Source organism: Erpetoichthys calabaricus, chromosome 13, assembly GCF_900747795.2.
Source record: "Erpetoichthys calabaricus chromosome 13, fErpCal1.3, whole genome shotgun sequence".
NCBI classification, from domain to species: domain Eukaryota; kingdom Metazoa; phylum Chordata; class Cladistia; order Polypteriformes; family Polypteridae; genus Erpetoichthys; species Erpetoichthys calabaricus.
The window spans coordinates 74,920,954-74,948,021 of record NC_041406.2 but is presented as its reverse complement, the minus strand read 5'-3'; the positions used below and the strand labels follow the sequence as shown (position 1 = coordinate 74,948,021).

Sequence of the window (27,068 nt, the reverse complement as noted above, 5' to 3'; positions counted from 1 at the left end):
TGCATGAATGCCTTTGTAGATTTCAAACTGTGTTTTGGGTCATTGTCTTGTTGAAATATCCAACTCCTGCGTAACTTCAACTTTGTGACTGATGCTTGAACATTATCCTGAAGAATTTGTTGATATTGGGTTGAATTAATCCGACCCTCGGCATTAACAAGGGCTCCAGTCCCTGAACTAGCCACACAGCCCCACAGCATGATGGAACCTCCACCAAATCTGACAGTAGGTAGCAGGTGTTTTTCTTGGAATGCGGTGTTCTTCTTCCACCATGCAAAGCGCTTTTTGTTATGACCAAATAACTCAATTTTTGTCTCATCAGTCCAAAGCACTTTGTTCCAAAATTAATCTGGCTTGTCTAAATGAGCATTTGCATACAACAAGCGACTCTGTTTGTGGTGTGAGTGCAGAAAGGGCTTTTTTCTCATCACCCTGCCATACAGATGTTCTTTGTGCAAATTGCGCTGAATTGTAGAACGATGTACAGATACACCATCTGCAGCAAGATGTTCTTGCAGGTCTTCGGAGGTGATCTGTGGGTTGTCTGTAACCATTCTCACCATTCTATGCCGCTCCTGTATTTTTCTTGACCTGCCAGACCTGCTGGGTTTAACAGCAACTGTGTCTGTGGCCTACCATTTCCTGATTACATTCCTTGCAGTTGAAACTGACAGTTTAAACCTCTGAGATAGCTTTTTGTAGCCTTCCCCTAAACCATGAGACTGAACAATCTTTGTTTTCAGATCTTTTGAGAGTTGCTTTGAGGATCCCATACTGTCACTCTTCAGAGGAGAGTCAAAGGGAAGCAAAACTTGCAATTGACCATCTTAAATATCTTTTCTCATAATTAGATCACCTGTCTATGAAGTACAAGGCTTATCGAGCTAATCCAACCAATTAGTATTGAGCAGTTATATGTATTCAAATCAGCAAAATTACAAGGGGACCCAAATTTTTGCACAGCCAGTTATTCACATTTGATTTAATTTCATTCAACTAAATACTGCTTCACTAAAAATCTTTGTTCGGAAAACACCCCAGTACTCAGATGTTCCTAGGAAATGAAAGACATACCACTTATCTTTTTTGTTGAAAGTAGAATAAATTATAATGCAGGCTGAAAAAAAGTTCCCAAACTTTTTCATATGACTGTAACTATGAAAGTGAAACACATTTTGTAGGCACTATAACAGGTAATACTGTATTCCCCTAGGTCCATCATTCTAATCAAATAGAGGCTTTGAAATAATATTTGTTCAGGTTAAATGTTTCATAAGTAATTGATGTAGTACTTATAGGCATGGCATCTTTTTAAAATGAAAACCAATTTGGTGGCTTCTCCTCCTATTATTACTGAGGATTTGTTTATCCAGCACAACATTTTAATTTTATTTGATGCTTGGCCCTTTCTTCATGTTGTATTTTAGATATGTTTTTTCCTGTAGTACATGTAAATATTTTTATAATTCACTCTATTGCACCTGCTATACTCTACCATGCTACCAATTCGTATCATAAATATATTGATATGTCCATCCAGTTTATTGTATTTTGTATACTGGTTTTACACCACAGAATATGAAGTCTTCTTCTGGAATCTCATATTTCCCTATTGATTTTGTGTTTGGAATATGGAAATGTAATTTGTTATCTTGTGTTATTTTGTATTTTACTTTTAGTTTCTTTACAGAGGTCTTAGTAATGAAGCCTGATTTAAGGTGCTATATTAACTAAATAGTGACTTACTATAATGGAACAAGTAATAGCAGTACACATATAACCATAAACTAAACTTTCAGAAACAGACTGAGAATACAATGAGTTATGAAAACCATACATAAACCATCATGAACAATAATTTATTATGTTCCAAACCATTATATTCAAATGCTTGGACACTGAAGGCAGCAGACTATCCTAGGAACATGAGCTACAAGACAAAAATTAACCCAAGATAAAGTGCCAGTACTTTGAACAGTACATTCACTCTCACATACTTATCATAAGATAGTTTAGTATCAACAATTAACTCAGTATGTCTCTGAGCTGCGAGTGGTAACCAAAGTACATAGGGGAGGCCAACACAGACACGGGAGAGCAGGCAAACACCATGTCATCCAAGTCTAGGCTTAGAGTTCATCGCCATTTATTATTCATTGGATTGCATTTAGGGCTTCAAAATAAGCTTAGCTCCACTAATCTATTAATACCAGACATTCCTGCTCAGATAAATTAGGCAAAAATTAAAAGGACTGTTTTCCTCAAAAGTTTCACATTGACATACAAGGTTTCTATATAATGCACTATATAATATGTATGTCTTAATTAAAGATGTACATTTATTGTACAAAGTTTTTTTGTATAAAAACAGACATTTTTTTTATTATTATTAGAATTATCATGGAGCCGGGGTTGACTGCATTTCTTATGAAGGAGAAATTGAAAAATTTAAAATTTGTATTGAACAGGTGACTCAATGGTAAGTAGAAATTGCTTTACTCGTCATCACTTGTGTTTTTAGTATAGCCTGCCCTCTATGCTCTAAAGTGAAACTGATCTTGTACATTTTAACTTTCGGCGCAATTTGCTGATCCCAGTTCGCAAAGCAGTAATTACATTTTCTATTTAATGACTGACTAGACACGTCTATGGAATACAGTTTGTGCCAAGATGAAATAAATTAAAAAAAAAAATTATGAAGTAATCACATAAAGTTGTCATTAAATTGTGAAAAAATGCATAATTAAGTAAAGGTAATCAATTATGAAGATCCATCCATCCATCCATTATCCAACCCGCTATATCCTAACTATAGGGTCACAACACAGGGCACAAGGCAGGAAACAAACCCCGGGCAGGGCGCCAGCCCACCACAGGGCGCGCACACACACACACACACCAAGCATACACACCAGGGACAATTTAGGATCGCCAATGCACCTAACCTGCATGTTTTTGGACTGTGGGAGGAAACCGGAGTACCCGGAGGAAACCCACGCAGACACGGGGAGAACATGCAAACTCCATGCAGGGAGGACCCGGGAAGCGAACCCGGGTCATTATGAAGATCAATGTTGTTATTTTATTTTTGGTTCAATAATTTAGTTACCTTACATTTAATTATTAAAAGTTTTATTTCAGAATGGCCTCATTTTTAAAGACTGTTTTCATTTAACAGTGAGACTTTTCCAAACGCTACATTTCCAAATTGACATTTTAATGCCAGCGATATTTCAAAATATCTCTTTTTATGATGATTTAATCACATGTCAATCAAGCCAAATGGACTGAATCTAAATCTGTTGGTTTATCATTTACAGTCGATTACTTAGGTCACATTGTAGGTGATAAGCTACGAAAGATCTTAAGTGCTACTTCCATTCATACTGGCAAAACACTAAGGCAGTAAGAATTGTAATAATTTTCAGACAAACTATATAGAGAGTGTTTAACATATGGTAACGTGTACCAAGCAGTGGTCACATTTATCAAATGATAATAAACTGTACTTTAAAAAACTTAATGACCTAGTTATTTTCTATCGTTACAGTCCATGGAAATGACTCGTAAAGCAATAAACATACACCAAAGACAAGACACTGTTAGTCTTAAGCTGTGCCTGCTCCTTAACGTAATACTGCCACCGGTATCTTTAATTACCCTTCTTACTGTCTCTCTCTCTCTGTCTCTCTCTACTATTTAGTCTCCACGTGTCATCTGGAATGTTCTCAAGGTTTGTAGAATGCAGGGGCTTCCTGATCCTGTCTAATGGGTTACTGGCACTCAAAAGCATGTATTGTAGCTCCATCAATCTGATGAGCAGTCTGTTGCTATTGTAGGACAAACTGACAATATGTTGGGAATACTCATACAGACAAGAGCTCTTTAAAATATTAAAGTTGATAAAGAAATTGTAGGGAATTTAAAGCTGACTGAGCACCACCGTGTCTGCACAGAATCTATATATATATAATTCACTAAGCCGCCAGCGAGTAAGACACCCATGGCGCACGCAGGACGGACCCACGCCCACCAACTCTAAGACCATTGGATACGACGACAACTTGCAGAGCCACGCCCACCAACTCGGACGCAGCAACTCACAAAACATGGCGTCATTCGCGTTTGTCTCTGCTACAGTCCACATGCACCTCTGAGCCACGTTGACTTTTCATTATTCTTTTCGGTTACGACGCACGACCGCGTCCACCATCACAAACTGTTTTACACGCCATGGTCTTAGAGTTGGTGGGCGGGTCTCTGTGAGTTGCTCTTGCAAGCGGGTGCATGACCAGGCGGTGTGTATGCTTCGAGAACGAGGGTGGACGCGGCAGGACCATCTAAGAAGAGGCATGTTTATCGCGGATATGAATCGCTGTATGCAGCGTGTAAAACATGGGATATGCACGATAAATAAACCACTCTTAGTCCACCAACTCTAAGATGATGGGATACGCCGACAACTCCCAGAGTCACGCCCACCAACTCTAAGACCATGGGACGAGAACGCCTGCTCGCCTGCCTGACTGTTACCAGCATGTAAAACCATCGCAGCTTTTAACTCACACACTGCAACAACTCACCAAACTTGTGAAACCATCACAGCGTTTAACTCACAAACTGCAACAACTCACCAAACAAGGACGCCCTGTCTCTCGAGGCATTCACACTGCCGGAAGACAACCATGGGATACGCAAAAAATAGCCATGTCAGTCAACTCACAAAGCCCAGCCCAGTGTCTACCCACGCTCTCAAGGCATTCACAGTGCCTGCTCATGTGCCCGGACACAACAACTCACCAACTCGCTTTCATCTCTGCTACAGTACACATGCACCACTGAGCCACGTTGACTTTTCATTATTCTTTTCGGTTTCGGCTGCATTTCCATATATAATCCACCAAGTCGTCTGACCATGGGATACAAACGACAGAGCACCACCCAACAACTTGAACCGATAGAGAGACACACCCACCAACACTAAGAGCATGGGACGAGAAAGCCTGCCTGCCTGACTGTTACCAGCGTTCACCGCAATGTACTGGAGTGTAAAACCATCACAACTATCAGACGCTGTCTATATCTAAGAAGATATATAGATACTCATTATTCCCCGGCACATGTCCACCCATTCACAGTGCCTGCTCATGTGCCCGGACGCATCAACTCACCACACACAAATTTTGCTTAATTTGACTCAACACGGGAAACCTCACCCTGCCCGGACACGGAGAGGATTGACAGATTGATAGCTCTTTCTTGATTCTGTGCATGGTGTTGCATGGCCGTACTTAGTTGGTGGAGCGATTAGTCTGGTTAATTCCGAAAACGAATGAGACTCCCTACTGCTAAATAGTTACGCCATTGCCAAGCGGTCAGCGTCCAACTTCTTAGAGGGACAAGTGGCTTTCAGCCACATGAGATTAAGCATTAACAGGTATGTGATGCCCGTGGATGTCCAGTACTGCACGCACGCTACACTGAATGGATCAACGTGTGTCTATCCGGCGCCGACAGGCGTGAGTAAGCCGTAGAACCCCATTCGTAATGGGGACCAGGGCTTGCAATTGTTCCCCACAAACGAGGAATACCAAGTAAGTGCGGGTCATACACTCGCTCTGATTATGTCCCTGCCCTGTGTATGCACCAACCCCCCCCCCCTCCCCCCCCCCCCCCGCTACTACCATGGTTGGGTGACTTGGTGGATTATATATAGAAAAGCAGTCGGAACCGTAAAGAACAATGAAAGGAAAACGTGGCTCAGAGGTGCACAGATGACAGCGACTCGGGTGAGGAGTTGGGGGCAGGCACACGAGCAGGCAGTGCGTACTGAACGATGATTGTATGTTGGTTTGTAGCATGCATTGTTGCAATATTACTTTTCTTGGTGCTTTATTAAATTACAGATTTTGCAAATGTTCAATTTTGTCCCTGTGCTTAAAAAACATTATAAAAGCGGTGTGATTATGCGGCGTATGCTACGTCGCGGGTTGGTATTCAGCGTGTAAAACAGTTTGTTTGTTGCGGATAATTTGCCTTTTACTTTTACACAAAGACAATTTCCTGTTAGACTGGCCTTTACGATGACAATTAATAAGGCACAGGGCCAAACTTTCAAAACGATATGCATGTATCTGCCAAAACCAAAAGGCAGAGAAGGCAGTTAAGCATCAACAACAACTACTGACACTAATGAACAAGTACTGAAACTTATCCCTACTGACGAAGTAACTTTCACCAGCGTGGCCTCCATCGTCACAGACGATCCCGCTTTCAGTCACGGACAATAATTGTATGTTGCTCTCTCCAGAGTTCCATCTTTTCATTCACTTACTGTTGTATACTCAAACCCACCCCTTTTAGACAACTGTGTCTTTCCGGAAGTGTTCAGCCATCAACAAATAATTATGCGGCGTATGCCTGCAGGAACACATGCAGCGAGCGAGCGAACGAGAGAGAGAGAGCGAGCGACACACACACATACAGGTGCGCGCGAGAGAGAGAGGGCTGGACACATAAGAATAATGATACTTCATTACATTGATATAGCGGTGTTCTCAGTATTCAAAGCGCTATCTACACAGGGAGGAACCGGGAAGAGAAACCACAATCTTCCACAGTCTCCTTACTGCAAAGCAGCAGCACTACCACTGCACCACAGAAGGCAGTTAAGCATCAACAACGAAGACTCACTACACCTTAATGAACAAGTACTGACACTTATCCCTACCGACGAAGTAACTTTCACCAGCGTGGCCTCCATCGTCACAGACGATCCCGCTTTCAGTCACGGACAATTGTATGTTGCTCTCTCCAGAGGTCTATCTTTTCATTCACTCACAGTTGTATCCTCAAACCCACCCCATTTGGACAACTGTGTTGTTTAGGAAGTGTTCACCCATCAATACATAATTATGCGGCATATGCTACGCCGTGGGTTGGCTAGTGTTATTTAGAAGCATGTCTCCAGGAATTTCTATTGCCACGAGCTGTCTATGTGATTTCTTTATGGGCACCAATTTTGTGATAAAAGTGGTCAAGACTAACAACTTCATCATCAACATTTTAAAGAGTGCTTATCTGTCTGAAGCATTTAGACAATTTGTCTCCGAACAGTATGTGTTAAATGTTCTCTTTGTACTTCATCTGCAAAATTAACTGTCCTAACTCCCAGGTGCCCCTTAAGTTTTGCCAATCAGAAGGCAAGTAGCAGTAAACGTCTTTGACAGCCTACTGTCTACAATTGGTGAAAAGTAATAAGTAGCAAAGGATTATCCAGTAGGGACAGATTTAGCCTAATAGTCTTTTCCTTGATTAACAAGTGACAAAATCAACAGGAAAAGAAACATTTTGAAATACAGTGCTGGCATTAAAATAGCTGTTTGGAAATGTGCTGTTTGGAAAAGTCTCAATACTACATAAAAGAAGATTTTGAAAATAAGGCCATTTTCAAATAAAACAGTATTTAAATGTAAGTTGCACTTTACTGAACCAAAATAAAATGATGCAATTGTATTTTGTAATAATCACTTGACTTATTAAATTGTGAAAATATGCATAATTAATATGATTCATTTTTATTAACTGTACAATTTCATTTGTTTATTTATTTCATAATTGCCATTTTATTTATTTCAGTTTGGCATATATGGCATTCCATACGTATTTTCTGTATGAAAAGTTTCCTAAAGATGATCAAAGCAACTAGATATTGAGATCATATAGACAGAATATACGATTGGTTTTGTAACAGCTGCTCCATTCAATTTTCTGCACCAACAACTTTTTCTTCTCCCATCTAGTATTCAAAGGCTGTTATTTTTTAGTGATTAGTTAAAATTCCTTACAAAAGTATTCTAACTATAATAAGTCAAACTGTAATACCCAGGAGATTTCTATTCACCTTAAACTAAAGTGTCAAGGAGGCCAAGATATAGTCAAGACACATCTAAAATATGTAGATTTGGATAAAGGGAGAACATAAAGTATCAAATCAGCAGAGCTCCACTAGTTATAACTATACCTGATAAAGGATTGACAACAAAAACATAGTGTTTCAAAAACTATTATTATTTTTCCGCATCAATTAACCTTCACCTAACATTTTCATTCTAGCAGCATACGGATTTACCTTTTGTGTCTCAAAGAGTGGCTTCCTCCAACTTTCCATTTCCTTGCTAGCACTTGAGTTGTCTGTACTCTTCTCTGGAGGTGGGATCCGGTCCGATCTATCTTCTATGAAACACCTCTGCTTCTATCTGACACTCTGCACAAGATGCTTTATGCTGTTTGTCAATTCTGTCTTTCTTCTTGTAGACCTCTTAATGCTGTGCTTTGGAATTATTTATTAAACTACAGACCATACCAGGCATTCTTAACCTGTTCTTAGCTTCACAGCCAGGTGATGAACAGCTGTACATCCCAGTGTAAATCTGATTTTCTCTTTCTGTTCTTAGTTGGCTTTTTCTTTATCCAATCCAAATCTTTGTCTTTGTCTTTGTCTTAGAAAAAGCCCTTCCCAAGCAAATACCCAACTTAGTAGATGTCTAACCCTACACTACCCGTTACATCATGATACAGATGTAGGAAAGAATTCTGTTGTGAGCAGTGGCCTGGGGCATCCGGATACCTTAATTAACATACAATTGCGTTAACGGGAAACATATAAAGGGTATTCTTTCTGTAAAGTTGGAGACTAAATAAGAAATGCCATCATTCCTTTCTTCTGTTCCACCATTTTTTCTACTTACACCCTTGCAGATACATCCTCCACAACAAGCAGGTTCCAAAAAACACCCTGTATTAAAGCATCTATCATCTCACTGTATTTTTGAAACAAGCGAGTCATTCAAAACCAAAACATGAAGGAGAAATTAATTAAGGAAAAAAAGCCTATAAAGAATGATAAAGCCTTTATGCAACTATGGGTATAGCTCCTAGGTCTTTGCCTTGGGTGTCATGTGAGATGGCTCTTTAATTTATTTCTCCTGGAAGAAAAAAAGGAAGACCTATGATTCAGCCAACTAGAGTTTTTTTATCCACTTCACCTTTTCTGGTTAGTGTAAATACGAAACATACAAACAAAAAATCCCTGACAGAAACAGTGTGCCAATGTGCAAAAGGACATGTAAAGAAATTTTTCAGTAAAAATAACAGTAGCTGGCATTCTCAAAAGAGCTAAGATCTTCCCATGTTGTCCAGTTTTCTTCTGTAAAGGGAAATAGTTGCAAAGACATTACATACCAACTTAAGTGACCATGTCCACAATATCATATTTATATGACATCATAATACTGTAAATGTCTTGGATTCTGAAAAGAAAACACAGGTCAAATGCCTAACAACAAAACGGAGTTGGTCTCGTCCGTTACGGGAGATGGACGTTGGAAGCAGAGCTCCGTTAGCAGCGGCTTTATTTTTTCTCTTATTTCTTATTATCCCGAGGTATCCTATATATATTTACCCAACCCTAGGAGTTTCTACTACAGTATAGAGTAACAAGAAAGGGGGTCAGAAAGAAACGGAAAAGAAACCTAAAGCTACATCCAAGTCTAGACAGGCATCAAGTCCAAGTGCAAGGTATGGCCTTTCAGAGACTGACCTGGAACAGGCAGGCGAAGCATAGACTTCCCAGGACCCCGCTCCACTGCATCATCTCCAGTCGAGAGCGAAAATGGGAGCGAAGGTGCAAGTGATGCAGGTCATGATAGCTCGCCGTTTCCAGAAGATCACTTGAAACTGGAAATGGCCTTGCAGTCCGCGCGTTCATCTACTCCTCGTGAGCCGGAAGCATCGGCTGTAACGGGGATTGCCACTTCTCCCGCGGAGCAAGAAAGCCGAAATGATTTGTCTGAACTGAAGGTAATGATCGCAACAATGGCCACGGCCATAAATGAGCTCAAGAAAGACATTCAGAAAAATATAAAAAAAGAAAGCGAGAAGCAACGGCTGGAGATGCAGGAACTGCAGCAGGATAATAACGACTTGGAAAAACGTATATATAATCGCTTTGATGCAGCTTTTAAAGGTATGCTGGGAAAAATTGAGGAACACATTCAGGAAAATGCATCCAAACTGAGAGCACTTGCCGATCAGCTGGAAGACGTTAAGCAGTCATTCACAACTCGAATTGAAACAGCTGAACATTTGACATCTACCGCTGATGGAAAACCTACAGCTGCGAATTCCAAATGCAAAAAACTCGGAGACAGACTTGCGGCTCTGGAAGATGAATGCAGAAGGAATAATATTAGAATCAAAGGTCTACCTGAGAATCATGAAAGTCCAAACCCAGTGAAACTCGTAGCTGAACTATTCTCAAAAATATTTGGAGAGGACTTTAAATCAGATACCGAGATACCGGCAGCTTATCACATACATGGATCAAATACCTCTAAACCTAGGACTCTAATTGTTCGCTTCGAGAGATTACAATTTAAACTTAATGTAATGGCACTTCTCAGACAGAAACGAGATTATATTTGAAAATAACCACATTCATATTTTTCCTGATTTCTCACCCCCAACAGCTGCTAAACGAGACGCTTTTTACAACATTAAACAGCGATTACGGAAAGCTGATATCAGATACAGTCTCATGTATCCTGCCAAACTGAAAGTGGATATTCAAGACAAATATTACATCTTCTCCACCACGGAGAAAACAGAAAAGGAGTTAAGAAAGCTGATCCCGACACTTTTTTGAAATACGATAGTGAGTCGCATCCTGTCATGGCATGGCAAGAAGATATTACCTGCTGTCTGATCCTCTTGCAATGATACTGGTACCATAATTATACATCCTTTTCTCTTCTCAGCCACTTTTTGTTTAAGTTTTAATTACAATTAGACTCATATGTGTGGAAGAAATTAAAGTTTTTTTTTTTTTTTTTAACTATTCTTAAGGAGACTGTTTAACATCATACCCTTGGTTTATTGTTATTATTGCATTAGAGTTTACTATGCTTATCCAGGGCCACTTTTTAACACCATTCCTTGAGTTTACTATCTTAATATTTCAAGGCTGTTGAAGATTATATTTTATGCTTTTAGTATTTAGACTTTATCGGCAATAGATATCCCTACATTTTAATCCTCAAACGCCGCTGCTGGGGGGCTTTTTTTTTTTGGACGTGCTCTGTCTCTAGGTATGTCAGAGGACTGGGACTTTGTGAAGTGGGGTCCAGCCTCACATGGGGAGGCAAAATGGGGGGGGGGGGGGGGGGGAGAGAGCAAGCTATATCTAATCTATCCTTTTAATCCTTATAATTATAATTACCAATGTAACAATAGGCTGCATGGCAATAACTCATGGGAAAATTGGAAATTAAGGTTAAAGCTGTCTCGCTTCCAGTCAAGACTACAAAATGACATCAAAAATTCATAATCAATGTTTCCATGATGGGACAGTTAACTTTGTGAGCTGGAATTAAAGAGAAAGAAAGTATTCTCTCGCCTAACAGGTCTAAACGCTAAAATAGTATTTTTACAGGAGACCCACTTACTAAGCAAGGATCAGTTCCGGCTGCAAAGACTGGACTGGCCAAACGTTCCATTCCAGTTTCACAAAGAAAACTAGAGGTGTGGGAATTCTCATACATAGAACAGTCTCATTTGTAGCATCAGATGTAATATCTGATCCTGAAGGCAGATATGTGATTGTCATGGGCAATTTATTTAACTGTAAAGTGATTTTGATAAATGTTTATGTACCCAATGTCGATGATAGGGAATTCATGCAAAATGTATTTGCATCCATTCCCAATGTGAACACTCATAAAATTATAATGGCTGGGGACTTTATTTGTGTTTTAAATCCACTCTTAGATAGGACTCCTGTCACAGGGGGGATGACATCTAACACTGCAAAGATAATTACACAGTTTTTAACTGACCAGAACTTATCAGACCCCTGGAGGTTTCTAAACCCAAACTCAAAAACATATTCTTCTACTCACCAGTGCATCATTGCTACTCAAGAATTGATTATTTCTTTATAGATAATAATTTCTTGCTGACGATTAAATCTTGCAAGTACGACGCTATTGTTACTTCTGACCATGCCCCTCTGATCTTGGAGCTAAAATCATTATACCCTACATACTCATCTTGCAGATAGCGTCTTAACCCGCTTCTATTAGCAGACGAGAACTGTACAGAATTTATATCAAAACAAATCAATTTCTTTCTAGAGACAAATACATCCTCAGAGGTCTCTGCAGGAATATTCTGGGAAACTCTAAAGACCTTCTTAAGAGGACAGACTATTTCATGTCTTTCCCACAGAAATAAATTAGAAACCAAGAAGGTATCAAAGCTAACCAGCAAAATTACTAGAACAGATCAAGAACATGCCAGGTGTCCAAGTGAGGCTCTTCATAGGAAAAGGCAGGCTCTGCATTCAGAGCACAACCTCTTAACAACCAAAGAAACTGAACACACAATCTAATGCATTTCTGGATGCATTACAGATACCACAAATAGATAATCTTAGTGCAGAGGAATTGGATAAACTTCTGGTGCTATCAGAATTACTTGATGCTATAAAGTCACTCCAGAGTGGGAAAGCAACAGGCCCTGATGGCTACCCTGTCGAATTTTATAAGAAATTCTCCACTCAGCTAGCTCCCCTCTTATTAGCAACATTTACAGAAGCTAGAGACAATCAAATTCTACCTCAGACTTTTCGCCAAGCATTAATCACCGTCTTTCCTAAACAAAATAAGGTCTTATTACAATGTGCATCATACAGACCAATTTCACTTCTGAATAATGATGTTAAGATACTCTCCAAAGTTCTATCTAGAAGGATTGAGAAAGTGCTGCCTTTGGTAATATCACAAGATCAAACTGGATTTATACAGTCTTCGATGCCTGTTTAATGTAATATATTCACCTGCAAAGTCAAACACTTGAGTCAAGTGCGTTTCAGACAGCCTTGGTGTCACTATCCCTCCTAATCCACTAACAGCCGTGTATGGTGTTCTTCCAGAAGGGCTTAAAGTGGAGAAGGACAAACAAACTGTGATTGCCTTCACTACACTATTGGCACGCAGACTTGTCTTGCTAAACTGGAAGAATCCTAACTCTCCTCTTTTAAGTCAGTGGGTAACTGATGTTTTATATTATTTGAAATTGGAAAAAATCAAATTCTCACTTAGAGGATCTGTGCAGAACTTTTTCAAAACCTGTCAGGATTTAATCAATAATATTTTAGAATAAGCTCTTAAAGCACTGAGGAAGTAGATTCTCTTCCCATTTCTTTTTCTTCTCCATTTATCTTTATCCGCTTATTAAACTCATCAATTTATTTATTTTTACTAGCTTTAAGTTTTACTCCGTTGGCCATGCTCTCTTTCTCAGGGGTGGGGGATGATTTGTTTTCAATCCTATTTTTTGTAAAAATTGATCTATTTGTATGGAATGATTACAATACAATCAATAAAATTAAAAAAAAAAAAAAAGCAAAACAATGCAATATGCAAAACAGTATGTAAAAGCACTTAATTGGTTGGCACATCTGACATATAATAAGCTTCCTTTTTGCCATTTGGAAGTTTTTGGGTCTGATGACAATTGAGCCTTCTAAGCTTTTTTTCCCATTAACTAATTATGAGTTTGTTCAAATTCCCAAATTACAGTCATGCTTTGTTATTTATAATTGAATTTGATTTTATAATTGAAATAACTTTTCTCAATGTTGAACACATTTCTTTATAAAGTTCTTTCATCTTTGCCTTTGCAGCTTTATGCGGTCCATAAATAGAAGTTCTAATGAGTCTTCAAAAGAAGTGATGTAAGTATTGCATTCTATTTAGATGTGTTCATTCAGCATCATTTAAAATTACATTGTAAGAGAAGCAAGGAACTACAAATGAATTGGATATTACACTAGAGAGTGAAATGGTCCACAAGATGAATGTATTTCCAGTTCTTAATATTTTATAGAATTTCCAAACATCTAATAAGGTAATAATTCACTGTAACATGGCCTCCTTTGTGGTTTCTGTTTTACATCTCGCACAAAAACACCTTTTAAAACACTTCAGAGAAAGTCATAGGATAATATTGTGTAACAGAGTTCCTGTTGTCTTTTCATTCATATATGGTCTTTATCAATTTTAAGAGGTTTGGGGTTATGATTTCATCCCCATGGGACTCTATTCTTTTATTTCCAATACTGCTTAAGGTCAACCAGGATTTCGAAGTAATACCTTTCAAGAAAGGTGGAATGGTATTGTAGGGATTGCTATATTCTTGTGTTTAGATGACAGTTAATTGATCTTAGCTGTTATTACATTGTACTGTATTTGACTTATTTTTATGTGCATGATTAAAACTAAAAGTGACATCATCATTGGGTAATGATGACTATTTTGGAAATCAGGAATTTATAAAACCCAGCAGCTCTAAACCGTACTGCTTGGCCAAGATTTGAGTGAAAAACATTTAGAAAAAATTTGCATTTTGATATAATGATCCGTGACTTAAGATTACAAAGTCTGATTTGCCTTTTTCATATTATTGGTATTGGTTTTGAAATATTTGTGAATGACCTAGGGTTACACCAGAATGTTTCTTCTTTTGAAAAGTTCTGCCACTTAACAATATAAACAACTTTTATACATACAGACTACCATTATGAATAATCTGACCAAAGCACAATAGTACATTACTTAGATCTTGCCAGATTGTTTTACATGTTTTCAAAAACTGTGCAGTTTAGGCCAATGTGGGAGAATTTGAAGGTGACATATTGCTTGAGGCCCTAGTATAGGTTGTCATAACCAATCATAAAGAGCAAGGATGCTCAGGTTCAGTTGTGAAATACCCCAATGGCTGAAGGTTCTTGTTTCATTTACTTAAGTAGAAATAAATCTTTGCTGATAACAGAGCTTATTTAATTTATGTCATTTGAATGTTTTCATTCTGCTTCATCAGCTCATTCTTTTATTGTAGGTTTTTTTGCTTTCTAAAGATATAAATAAAACAATCTGTGGTCTGGAGCAGATTAGTAATTCACAATTCTTCACTTTTTGCTCATTGATTGTCTTTATTAAAAAAGATGCTGCATGGGACCAAGTTGGATGAATTGCTGGTCATTTGCATTTCATTGTTAAATGGTAGCAGATTAAGAAAAGAAGAACAATTAAAAACAATGAATTCAGCTGCTTCATACTAAAAATGAAATTAAGGATCTGGGGTCTAAACAAAAGAACATAAATATTTCCTCAGCAATAATTGAATCTAATTAAGAAACTGAGGTAGAAGAAAAACCTGCAGCCATCAAGACCAAACCTGAGCACCTCTGACACAAATATTTTTTATATTATTAAATTAAAAGCATCATGGACCATTTGGCTTATTATTAGTCAGGTTTAACATCCTTCTTTCTAACATAGCTAAAAAAATATAAGACAAGATTTTGCAAGTCAATAGCTTGCATGACAGGTGCCTCAGAGAACAATCTGTCCATAACTCCAATTATTTATTTGTTCTGTGCTTTAATATCTTATTGAGACTGGTAAAGGTTGCAGGCCCAGACAAGCCTCAATTCTTATTTTGAAGTTACAGCAATGGCATTCTTGCTGCCATTTCACCTCTTAAACCTCCAGTTCAAGTCTGTTCAGAACTGAAAGTTACATTTCTTAGTTTGACCACTGTCCTGTAGGATACCTGTTTACTCTTGGAAACTTGTCTTCTGATTCTGTTGTGGTTTTGGGTCTGCCAGACCTGTTCTTGTGAAGAGCTTTGTCCATTTTCCATGTTCCTATTCCTACCCTCACCTATCGTTATGAGCTATGGGTAATGAATGAGATTGTGAGTACAAGCAGCAGAAATTATTTTTTTCGCTGGGCTGACAATCCATGATATGGTGAGAAGCTCAGCAATTTAGGAGAGGAGCTAGCTGAAGTGGTTTAGGCATGTCAGAAGAGTGTCCCCCTAATGTTTCCCTCTGGAGCTGCTCTGGGGATGTCCCAGTGGATGGAGACCCTGCAGCACACCTAGGACAAGCTGGAGGGATTATACATCTCGACTGGCTTAGGAACAATTGGAAATTCCCCAGAAATTGCTGGAATTTGTAACTGGGCACAGGGGAATCTGGGCTGACTTACTTGACCTGCTGTTGCCTCACACTTCCAAACTCCTGGGTTCAAATCCTAGCCCCATTATTATCTGTGTGAAATTTTTGTCTTTTTGTTTTCCCCTAGTCTATGTGGATTTTTACAGATTACTCTGTAGACTCTACCTCTATCATACATTTCAAAGATGCAGTTTACTCTGATTGTCAGGTCTAAACTTAACTGAATGCTAATATAGGTTTAAGTGTTATGAAATTGAGTCTCACACACAATGAAAAGTTTTGAGGCCTTCAAACATAGCCACAAACCAGGCCAGAACCTTCATTATGTTTTAAATCCTGACCTGGATAGATCATCTGCTACAGTGACAATAATATCTAAAACAGCAAAAACAATCATACAGTTTGTAATGGATCAAAACTTATCAGATCCATGGAGATCCTTAAATCCAAACTCAAGAGAATATTCCTTCTTCTCACCAGTGCATCACAGTTACTCAAGAACTGATTATTTCTTTATCAATAATTTATTGCCCACTGTCAAATCTTATAAGTACCATAACACTATCATTACCTATGATTATGACCCACTGATCTTGGAGCTTAAATGAATATGCCCTACACACTCATTTTGTACGTGGCGTCTAAACCCCCTGTTGTTAGCAGATGTGGATTTTACAGGGTTCATCTCCAAACAAATTGATTGTTTTTTAGAGACAAATGCATCATCAGAGGTTTCTGCATGAATACTTTAGGAAAATGTGAAGGCATTTTTAAGAGGACAGATTATTTCATATCTTTCCCATAAAAATAAACTAGATACCAAGAAGAAGTTACAGTTAATCAGAGACACCTCCAGAACAGATGAAGAATATGCCAGATCTCCAAGTGAGGCACTTTACAGGCAAAGACAGGTTTTGCAATCAGAATTTAACCTCTTGACACAAAAGAAATGGAACAGCTCATCTTTAAATCGTGACATCAATACTGTGAACACAGAGAGAAGGTTAATAAACTCAACAAATCCACGAGCAGGAAATTTGCAATGCAATACCAAAAATTACCAATGCAAACAGAGGTAAAATCATTGATCATAAAATTATAACCCACACATTTAGAGAGTACTATAAGTCCTTATATTCTACTCAGTTTAAAGAAGATGAGACACAATGTATTGAGTTTTTTGATGCAATACAAACAGCACAGCTAGATACTCTTAGTGTCGAGGAAATGGACAAAACTTTGATACTTTCAGAACTACTTGATGCTGTAAACTAACTCGAAAGTGGAACAGCAGCTGGCCCTGATAGCTACCCAGTGGAATTTTATAAAAAATATTCAACTAAGTTAGCTCCAGTTTTATTAGCAATGTTTATAGAAGCTAAAGACAACAAATTTCTACCTCAAACTTTTCACCAAGGATTAATCACTGTCTTTCCAAAGAAAAATAAGAACTTATTACAATGTGTATTATTTTCCAATTTCACTTTTGAATAATGAGTGAAAATTTAAGATTTAATTATTTCATTAATTAAGATACTCTGCTAAGTTTTACTTAGAAGGACTGAGAAAGTGCTTTCTTCTATAATGTCACAATACCAAACCAGATTTATTAAAGGGAGACATTAAGCTTCAGACTTTCGGCTTGTGTTTAATGTACTATACTCACCTATCAAATCCAACACACCAGAGATCTTATTATCTTTGGACGCAAAAAAACCCTTTGACAGAGTTGAATGGGATTACCTATTCACCACATTGCACAAATTTGGTTTCAGCACAAATATACATGCATGGATAAAATTACTTTATACCAGTCCAGAAGCCTCAGTCTGTATTAACAACCTGATCTCAAATTACTTCAAGCTAGAATGTGATACTCAATAAAGGTGTCTTCTATCACTCTTGCTTTTTGTAATTGCCATTGACCCATTAGCCATTCACTTTAGAAATGGATTTTTGGTAAAGGGGATTATCAGAGGACTTCAACAGGAAATTTCACTATATACTGATGAATTGGTACTGTATATAGTATATCAGATTTACAAACACATTTACCAGTAGTCAGAATTTCAAAACATTTGGACTCAAAATCAATTTGAATAAAAGTGTGCTTTCCTCAGTGAACTCTCTAGCACTTCATACTAGACTGGACATCTATCTGGTTATTTTATCAGAACAGTTTAAATATCTAGGTGTCAATGAACACAAGTAAATATAAAGATCTTTATCAACACAACTTTGCTATAAGTATGGAAAAAAGTCAAACAATTAGTGTACTCCAAGATGGGCTAAAAGTGAAAAAGGACACATTGATTGAAATTGCCTGTGCTTTTGTCTCTCCTCTCTTTTTCTTAGGTGGGGGTTGAATTCTGTTTTGTTAGGTTTTGTCTCTGCTTCTTCCTGCTTTTTTTTCACATTCTGGTGCTTTTTTTCTTATTATTTTTTTTCTAGTTTGAATATGAAGTCATTTGTTGTATAAGTCTGACTTGATTGCATGCAATGTTATTTTCTTCAAATAAAATAAAAAATAATATAAAAAAAATAAACACTGAAAGAAATAATAATACAGTGCACACAAACACACTCAAAAATGTAATTCACCACTACCTGAGATCCTCTTCTCTTGGACTTAAATAAATAAAGGGAGGCCTCAGGAGTGGCAATGTCAGGGTAGCACTTCCTATTGTGGTACCGTACATGAAATGAAAAAACTTTTAAAGTGACAGTACATATTTACAAAATAACAAATGAAACAAACAAAAATAACAAAAACATGAAAATAATAATTCAGGTTTAGCAATACAGTAATTGAAAAACAGATAATAAATACAAGCCAGGGAAAAGTCCATGACCAAGACAACAGTGAAACTAACTCTTATAGTGATATGATGCAGGAATGTAACTCTGTATTACCACTCCATCTATGTAAAAACATCTGTACTGTACTTACTGGACATTAACCTGGTTAAAACTTGATGTATACATATAGCGCCTGTTTAGTTCCTGTCACTTGATTGCACACAATGCATGTGATGAATGTCTCTTTCAACAGCTGTCACTAAATGACTAAATGTAAAATTAGGTCAGACCCTGAGTGGAGTTTGTGCAAGTTTCCCCAAGTTTGTGTGAGTTTGATGATTTCTCTTCAGCTTAGGTAAATGAATGCCACCTACGAAGGGTGATCTGCTGCACTTCACTCATCTAATTAAGATAAGGTAAAAGTTCGAAAAGAAAGCAAGTTAATTCACCATATTTCATCTTTTACTCTCTCACGCCTTAATAAGAATCTCCTTGGTTATACTCAGCAAGAAAACAAATTAACTGATAAAAGTCTGAACAATTGTAATGAATTATGACTTAAGAAACATATAATGTAACATACTGACAATAATCCTTCAACAAACTAATACCCAATCATCACAAAAATGACATATAATCCTAAAACTAAGTTAGTTGCAACAAAAACAAACAGCAGAGATTGGAATTGATGTGTACAAACTGACAAAGCAAATGAGTATGATTGCAACAACAACTGATAAAGTACCTCTAGGTTTATTGTTAGGGAACTTCCATTTGTTGTCAAGAAATTATCCTTTTCAAGCTGCTTGCTATGATGGCCACCTCACTTAGTATAAACCTCCCCACTGGTGTTCACTTATCTGTTTGTCAGCGAGGAGTAGTTATCGCTCAATACACCAGCTACTACTTTATATGAGTATTGTTGAAATTAGTTTTTGTAGTTTGTTTCTTCTTCTTCTTTTCTCAAATGATTTAAAGGACTTCCAGTGGTGCCAAAACCAGTGTACCTCAAATAAATGCCTGAGAGCAATCATGAGAAAGGGCCACCACATTGTCCTGTATTTACCAGACAAGAAAATACACCCTTATCTCAAACAGTATCAGATTGACAAAACAAAATGAAAGAAAAAAATGAATGCACTATGTGGCAATGCTACAGAATTAATAAACTTCTTGAAAGATGACTATTACTGTACATTGTTTCAAACGAATCAAATATCTAGTTACAGTAATCGTGCTGTTAGTCACATTTATTAACTTGATCAAAATTATTGATGAACTGTTAGTAATTAAACAGCACATATTTGGGTCATAACATTGTTGTACTTTATAAGTTGTATCCCATAGATAAACATTTTTGATTTCTTTCAAAATGTGTCAATAATTTAATAATTTTACCTCATATTTTTCATAAAGGAAGGAACACCAAAAATACAGGGGTACATGGTTTCTGAAGAATCTGCTCAATGCATTCTAATGCTAATGCTTTCAGACTGAAGATTGGTATCTCATTTTGTAATGTTTTAAGGAGTGAATGTGTTACAGTAATGTGGTAGTTCCTGTTCTACTTCATACCATTCATAAAATTTGTGTTCTAAGTATTGATATTGAGAAGAAAAGTTCAAGATTAAAATATTCAGCAGATTAGTCAATGCCAACTGTAGTATAGCCTCATCCTAAATTCATCAGCTATTTCATGGCCAAAGTTTTATAGCATCAAGACCTAACTTATTTCAAATTTGAGTTGCAGGGAACAAGAGTTTGGGCACCTCTCATGAAAGAGAGGAACCAACCCTGATAATGCATTGTATTGTACAAACTCATACATACAGCTACAATTTAGAGTTGCCAGTCCTCTGGTAGCACCCACAGTATCCAGCAGGGCTGAGAAGCCGAACTCCAAATCCCATAGTGCACTGCGGAAATCTGGGGCACTGCTATGCTGCAGGGAACTTGCCATCTGGCATCTTGGGGGAGGCAGTGTCCCACAGTAGCTGCCTTCTCCAATCCTTCACTTCTTTGGGTGTCCTGGCCGGGTTGAGCAGCCGGCCGTCCGCCACAATGTATTTTGGAGGACTGTGTTAGGAATCTGTCGGTAATTAAGCAAACCGATCATTGGATTGAGTCAGATTTGGCTTGTGTCTCTCCAGATGCTACTCTAGCCAGTAAGCAGCCAAAATCAGCAGCACCAATTCAGCCACAAGTAAGAGGGTAACAGTGAGACAGGGCTGTGAGAAGTTTAGTCCTTCGCTACACAGGTCTGCAGTTTGGACCTTTAACCAATACTCAGCACCCAGCCGCATGTCTTTCAACTCTGAGAACAGCAAAGTACTTATAATCAGTGATTCCATAGTTCTGAATGCTAAAATTCCAAACTATGTTAATCCAGAAGTTAAAGTTAAATACCTCCCAGTGTTGAAGGCATCCAGCATTGAGGCTTAACTGCTCTTTCAATGAAGTGTCTACCTTATTGTTGCAGGATGGCACTAACCATATCTATTTGCAGAGTGCTGAGGTGTTATAACGGAAGTTCATATTTTTATGCACCAAAAACTAAAAGAAAATGTCTTACTTAAAGATAGTAACCTAAGTACCATATTTGTTTTCTTTCTCGCTTTAGGTACATTATTGAAATCCATTGCAGTGCCACACATTTTAATAACTTTTTTTATTCTATTACATGCATTTTTTATTTATTTTTATAAACATTGAAGCATCAGCTCAGATCGCCACAATGGATGGATTCTGTGCTCTTTACATGGCTGTTTGTGGTGGCTCACTTTGCTTAAAATGTCTGCTCGCCTTTTGCCGTACTAGTTGGAAAAGCATGCAGCTTTGTAGGCTTGTCATTTATCTAGGTGCCCCTACCACTGGTGATGTAATGCCTGCTCAAACTTGGGTGATGTGTCTCTGGCAGATGTAACATGTCAGTGCTGTTACAATGTTATGATGTACAATTTGTATTTTATTTTCATGTGCAACTTACATTTATTTTGTAAATTTTTAGTTTTTTACCTATTTAGATTTTTTAAATTTACTATTGTTGTTTTTCTGTTCTCTAAACAAATGTATTTATTGTGTTGTTTTATTTATATAGTATGTTTGACACAAAATTAAAGGTATTTTGTTTATTAACTTTTACCATTTTTAGCACTTGAAGGAGGGTGAGTTGAAAGGTCTAAAGCATGTTTTTGCTTAGGGCAGCCACAGTCCCTAGAGTTGCCTCTGTACAGAGGGTAGTAATTATAGAATATTGTTGTTGTAGTTAAATTTTTTAAATATGATTTGAAGATTTTCAAATATGAAAATGTCTGTAAATGTCAGCATTTTAAAAAATTGGAAAAAATTGCATGGCGTTTATTCATTCATACAGTATGAAGACTGGTCATTTTAGGTTTTCTGTTAGAAGTGTATTTACTCAAATGAATAACACACTAATTTTCGACAATCATCTGGGATATGTAAAGAATATACAGTAAATTCTTACTTTACCTCTTATTTTGATGAAAAGAATTTTAAGTCAGAAGAAGTATTAAATATCCATGACTAGTCTTCTCTAAACGTAATACAGCAGGTCTACAGCTTCAAAGATTACTTTGTCTGCTGTTCTTAACTTTTAATTAATAAAAACCTATTTACTCTATATATTAAGCAACATTTAGCCAACACTGAGTCAAATTAAAGTGAAAATCTACATAGCGTATACATCTTTGAGATCCAGAAGGAAAACTGATATACCCAGGGAAAAATCATACAAATATGGAGGGCTCTTGCTGGCTTGATTTGGCTTGAACCCATTCTCCAGGATATTTGAGGCAGTACTAGTAAACCACTTAATAAATGTCCTAGCCTTTCGGCAAGTAAAAAGATAAAAATATTACAACCATTACATAGATTTTACAGGTGAATTCATGCTGACCCCAGTAACACCAAGTTATCCAACCATCTTTTTTAAATTCAGGACTGGGGCTGGGTATAATGGCAGCTATTTCTGCTAGAACTCCAGTCCATGTTGTTAATGTGAGGATTCCAGGATCTGATTATCCAAAACAGGTTCTCAGTTTCTATCACCCAATTTACAGTAAATTCCTAAACCTTAGTTGGCTTCATTATGAACCACAGCTTGGTATCCACTAAATTTCCTGTTGAGATAAGAAAATAATGTAACTTAAGGCCATCTTCTTTGTCTTCTTTCAGCTACTGTGTTTAGAGGTTGCCACAGTGGATCATCTATTTCTATATCTTTCTGTCCTGTGCATCTTGCTCTGTTACACCCATTACCTGCATGTCCTCTCTCACCAAATCTACAAACCTTCTCTTAGGCCTTCTTCTTTTCCTCTTGCCTGGCAGCTCTATCTTTATTCATCCTTCTCCCAATATTCCCAGCATCTCTCCTCTGCACATGTCCAAACCAACGTAATCTCGCCTCTCTGACTTTGTCACCGAACCTTCCAACTTGATCGGACCCTCTAATGTACTCATCCACTCACCCTATCCATCCTCATCACACCCAGTGCAAATCTTAGCATCTTTAACTCTGCCACCTCCAGCTCTGTCTCCTACTTTCTGGTCAGTGCCACCGTCTCCAACCTATATAACATAGCTGGTTTCACTACCGTCCTGTAGACCTTCGCTTTCAATCTTGCTGATACCCGTCTGTCACAAATTACTCCTGACACTCTTCTCCACCCATTCCACCCTGCCTGTACTCTCTTTTTCACCTCTCCCACAATCTCCATTACTCTGTACTGTTGATCCCAAGTATTTAAACTCATCCACCTTCACCAACTCTACTACCTGCATCCTCACCATTCCACTGACCTCCCTCTCATTTACACACATGTATTCTGTCTTGTTCCTACTGACCTTCATGTGATGATGTGGGTTCTGCTCCATGCTCCGATCTCTCGTTAGGGAACCTCTCAACCTGATACCGTCAGTAATGTAACCAGATGAGCTGGACAGTGAGGACGTCAAATGAAGCAAGGGGAAGGTGCAAAGTGCAAACAGTGCTTTTATTAAAAACAGTCAAAACCAAAAGGTGTTCAAAACAATAGTGCATTGCTCAAAACGTCAATACAGCCCATTAAAAACAGGGTGAAAATGTGGAGGTTAAAATCCAATAAATATTCCTTTTAAATAAGGTTAAAATCAATAGGCTGAAAGCAGTCCTTTAAAAACCCGGTATCTTTTTTAGCTGGTGGCTCCCCTGCTTCTCCCATCTGGGCCCTGCAACAGGCGAGTCGCCCTACCTGCTGCTGACTTTCTCCTGGTAGCTTTCCAACCCCTGGCTCCATAGAGCTCCCTCCAGACCAAGACTTGGGTTCCCCAGCAACCAGGGCACTCACACTGGGGCTTCAACCTCCCAAGTCACCGACTCCCACTGCCTTTTGCGGCGAGCCGTCCACGATCCTGGTCAGTCCTGCTCCTCTGAAAAACTCAGCAGGAGTGACCCAATCCATCCGCCCCCAAGTGCCGGCCAAACACCCTGTTAGGGCTTGCTTCCTAGCTGCCTGTCGTTATTACAGTGAGCCTGCTCTCGCTCGCTTGCTCTTGCACCGTCTTCTTCGCCTCATGCCTTCTTTTCTTCCTCTTCTAACCTCCGCTTTTTCAATCTTTCTCTTTCCACTCCCCTCCGCAGTTCTCCTATTTATAATGGGGATGTGGCACAGGTGCGGCGATTAGCAGCTCCCGACATCAGTTATGGACATGGGTGATCCTACACCTGTGCACTTAAGTGCGGAAACGCCATCTTTCTCAGCTCGATCCCTCTGTCTAGGCAATCTGTACAAGTCCTTTTCTCCCTCCTTAGTGTCCAACCTCTCATACAACTCATCATACGCGTTAACTTTATCCCTTGCCACCTCTCTCTTCACTTTACACCTTATCTCCTTGTACTCTTGTAACGGCCGACCCCTTTTACCCAGCCGGCAGCTACACTCCAAGACCAGTGGCCTGGATAATTTACTGAGGAATAATCTATCAAGCCGTACTTCTTACCAATTAAACTTTTCCCCCACAATCGACGGTGAAAAATATAAGCACACAAACAGGATGTAAAATTCAAACGGGTTATATGTATTAAGTAAAACAAGACATGCAAAAAATAGAAACATATATAAATATAAATATCCCTCCACCCCAGCAATAACAAGACACCACCAAATCTATACTAATAAAAGGCAAAGCCCTCACTGACTGACTGACTGACTGACTCACTCATCACTAATTCTCCAACTAGGTAGAAGGCTGAAATTTGGCAGGCTCATTCCTTACAGCTTACTTACAAAAGTTAGGCAGGTTTCATTTCAAAATTCTAAGCGTAATGGTCATAACTAGAACCTGTTTTTTGTCCATATACTCTAATGGAGGAGGCAGAGTCATGTATCGCGTCATCACGTATTACGCCTCCTACGTAATCACGTGAACTGAAAACGAGGAAGAGATTTACAGCACAAGTCAAACGTGGGAACGAAGGTAAATGACGTTAATTGTTGACTGTCTTTTAATACTGTGTACTTGTTGAGTGTCCTTTAATACTGTGTAAGCATACGTATTAACACATGTGCAATTAAACGTGTGCATTTACGGGGTGATTTCTCAGGCTTAAAAGCTCGCCTTTTATTAAAAAGGTAAATGCAAACTCTTTTCATTCTGAAGGGCACACACCACGTTAGATTTCAGCCGTTAAACGCGCAAAAATGTCAGTACACCAGATAAATAAGTGCAACATATTATCAGTTGTATTGTATGCTTACAATACATATAGAAATGTGTTAATCGTTAACTAATATTATGGGATGGTGTTTTTCAACTTGCGCCTTGATTTAAATGATTGCATGTCTTGGTGGGTTTACGTAGCTTATTGTCAATATCTTTACACCTCTTTTTAAGACTTAATTTAAAAAGGTTTTCTTTTCTTCTTAATTAAAATTTAAAAGCAATACTTCACCGCTGCGAAGCCCCTCTAGCGCTGACGTCCGACGTTCGATTACCGTAAGCGAGTGCAGTGAGTGTGTACGCCTGATGAGCCAAGAATAAGGGGGAAACCGGTGTCGCGTACTCTTTGCATTATTTGACAGTAAACTATTTTCATCCATTCTATGATCTGCTTCTCACAACTAAAGGCACCGTGGCTGATGTTACCTGACTTGCTGGCCAACCATAAGCGTTACCTGGTAGGTAACCACCCACTCACTTCACTCCAATACGGGAATCGAACCTCGGACGTCAGCGCTAGAGGCGAAGCCCCTAAAATTGCGCCACGGCGTGTGGTTCGTTTATTTGACAGCATGTAGATCGGGGTAAATACATTCACGGCATTCGTAGTCTGATTCACAATCTGATTGTATGGGTGGTTACCTACCAGGTAACGCTTATGGTTAGCCAGCAAGTCAGCTCGAAGTGATCACTCGAGTGAATGCAGCTTCACAAAAAAACAGATCCTTAACAAACTGTTATTGGTATATTTTCCCGTCAATTTTAAAAGGTTTTCTTTTCTTAATAAAAATTTAAAAGCAGTACTTCGCGGGGATTTAGAGATACATATATATATATATATATGTGTATGTCCTGCGGTGGGTTGGCACCCTGCCCAGGATTGGTTCCCTGCCTTGTGCTGGCTGGGATTGGCTCCAGCAGACCCCCGTGACCCTGTGTTCAGATTCAGCGGGTTGGAAAATGGATGGATGGATGTATATATGTCTATATTATTATATATATATATATATATATAAGCTTATAAGTACTGCCTTACTTCTCTTTAAGAAAGGAAGATGTAATGATACTTGATTTAAACGATTCCATGTCTTGGTGGGTTTGCGTAGCTTATTGTCAATATCTTTACACCTGTTTTTAAGACTTATTGACTGAAACAGGCTTTCACGAAAAAAGTTAGGGCTTTGCTACAGGATACACCCTCCACAAGTTAAGCAAGTAAAAATAAAAGTGTATATTTCTGTTTTATTTAAACCTTTTAAGTTTGTATGCATAGCCCCATTTGGCTGTTTTAGTTTTTTTTTTTTTTCTTCTTTCTTCAGTAATATTTAATCTCCTTAAAGAAAAAGAACATATGCATTTTACTTTTTTTGTATCTCTTTAGTAATATTTTAGTGTAAAAGGATAACCAGTATTTAAACCTTTTATGTTACTTTATAAAGTTATTTTACACAATGTTAAAAAATTA

At 38.2% G+C, this 27,068-nt stretch overlaps 1 protein-coding gene across 2 annotated transcripts in view; it reads left to right on the top strand.

Annotated features, from left to right (window-relative positions):
- LOC114645142 (uncharacterized) overlaps nucleotides 1-27,068 on the top strand; it is a 58,877-nt gene that overhangs the window by 8,500 nt on the left and 23,309 nt on the right. For both annotated transcript variants that reach the window (XM_028793041.1, XM_028793039.1), the window contains exons 2-3: nucleotides 2,394-2,479; nucleotides 13,745-13,795. In XM_028793041.1, coding sequence (XP_028648874.1) covers nucleotides 2,394-2,479; nucleotides 13,745-13,795 — 137 coding nt within the window. The remainder of the gene's footprint in view (nucleotides 1-2,393; nucleotides 2,480-13,744; nucleotides 13,796-27,068) is intronic.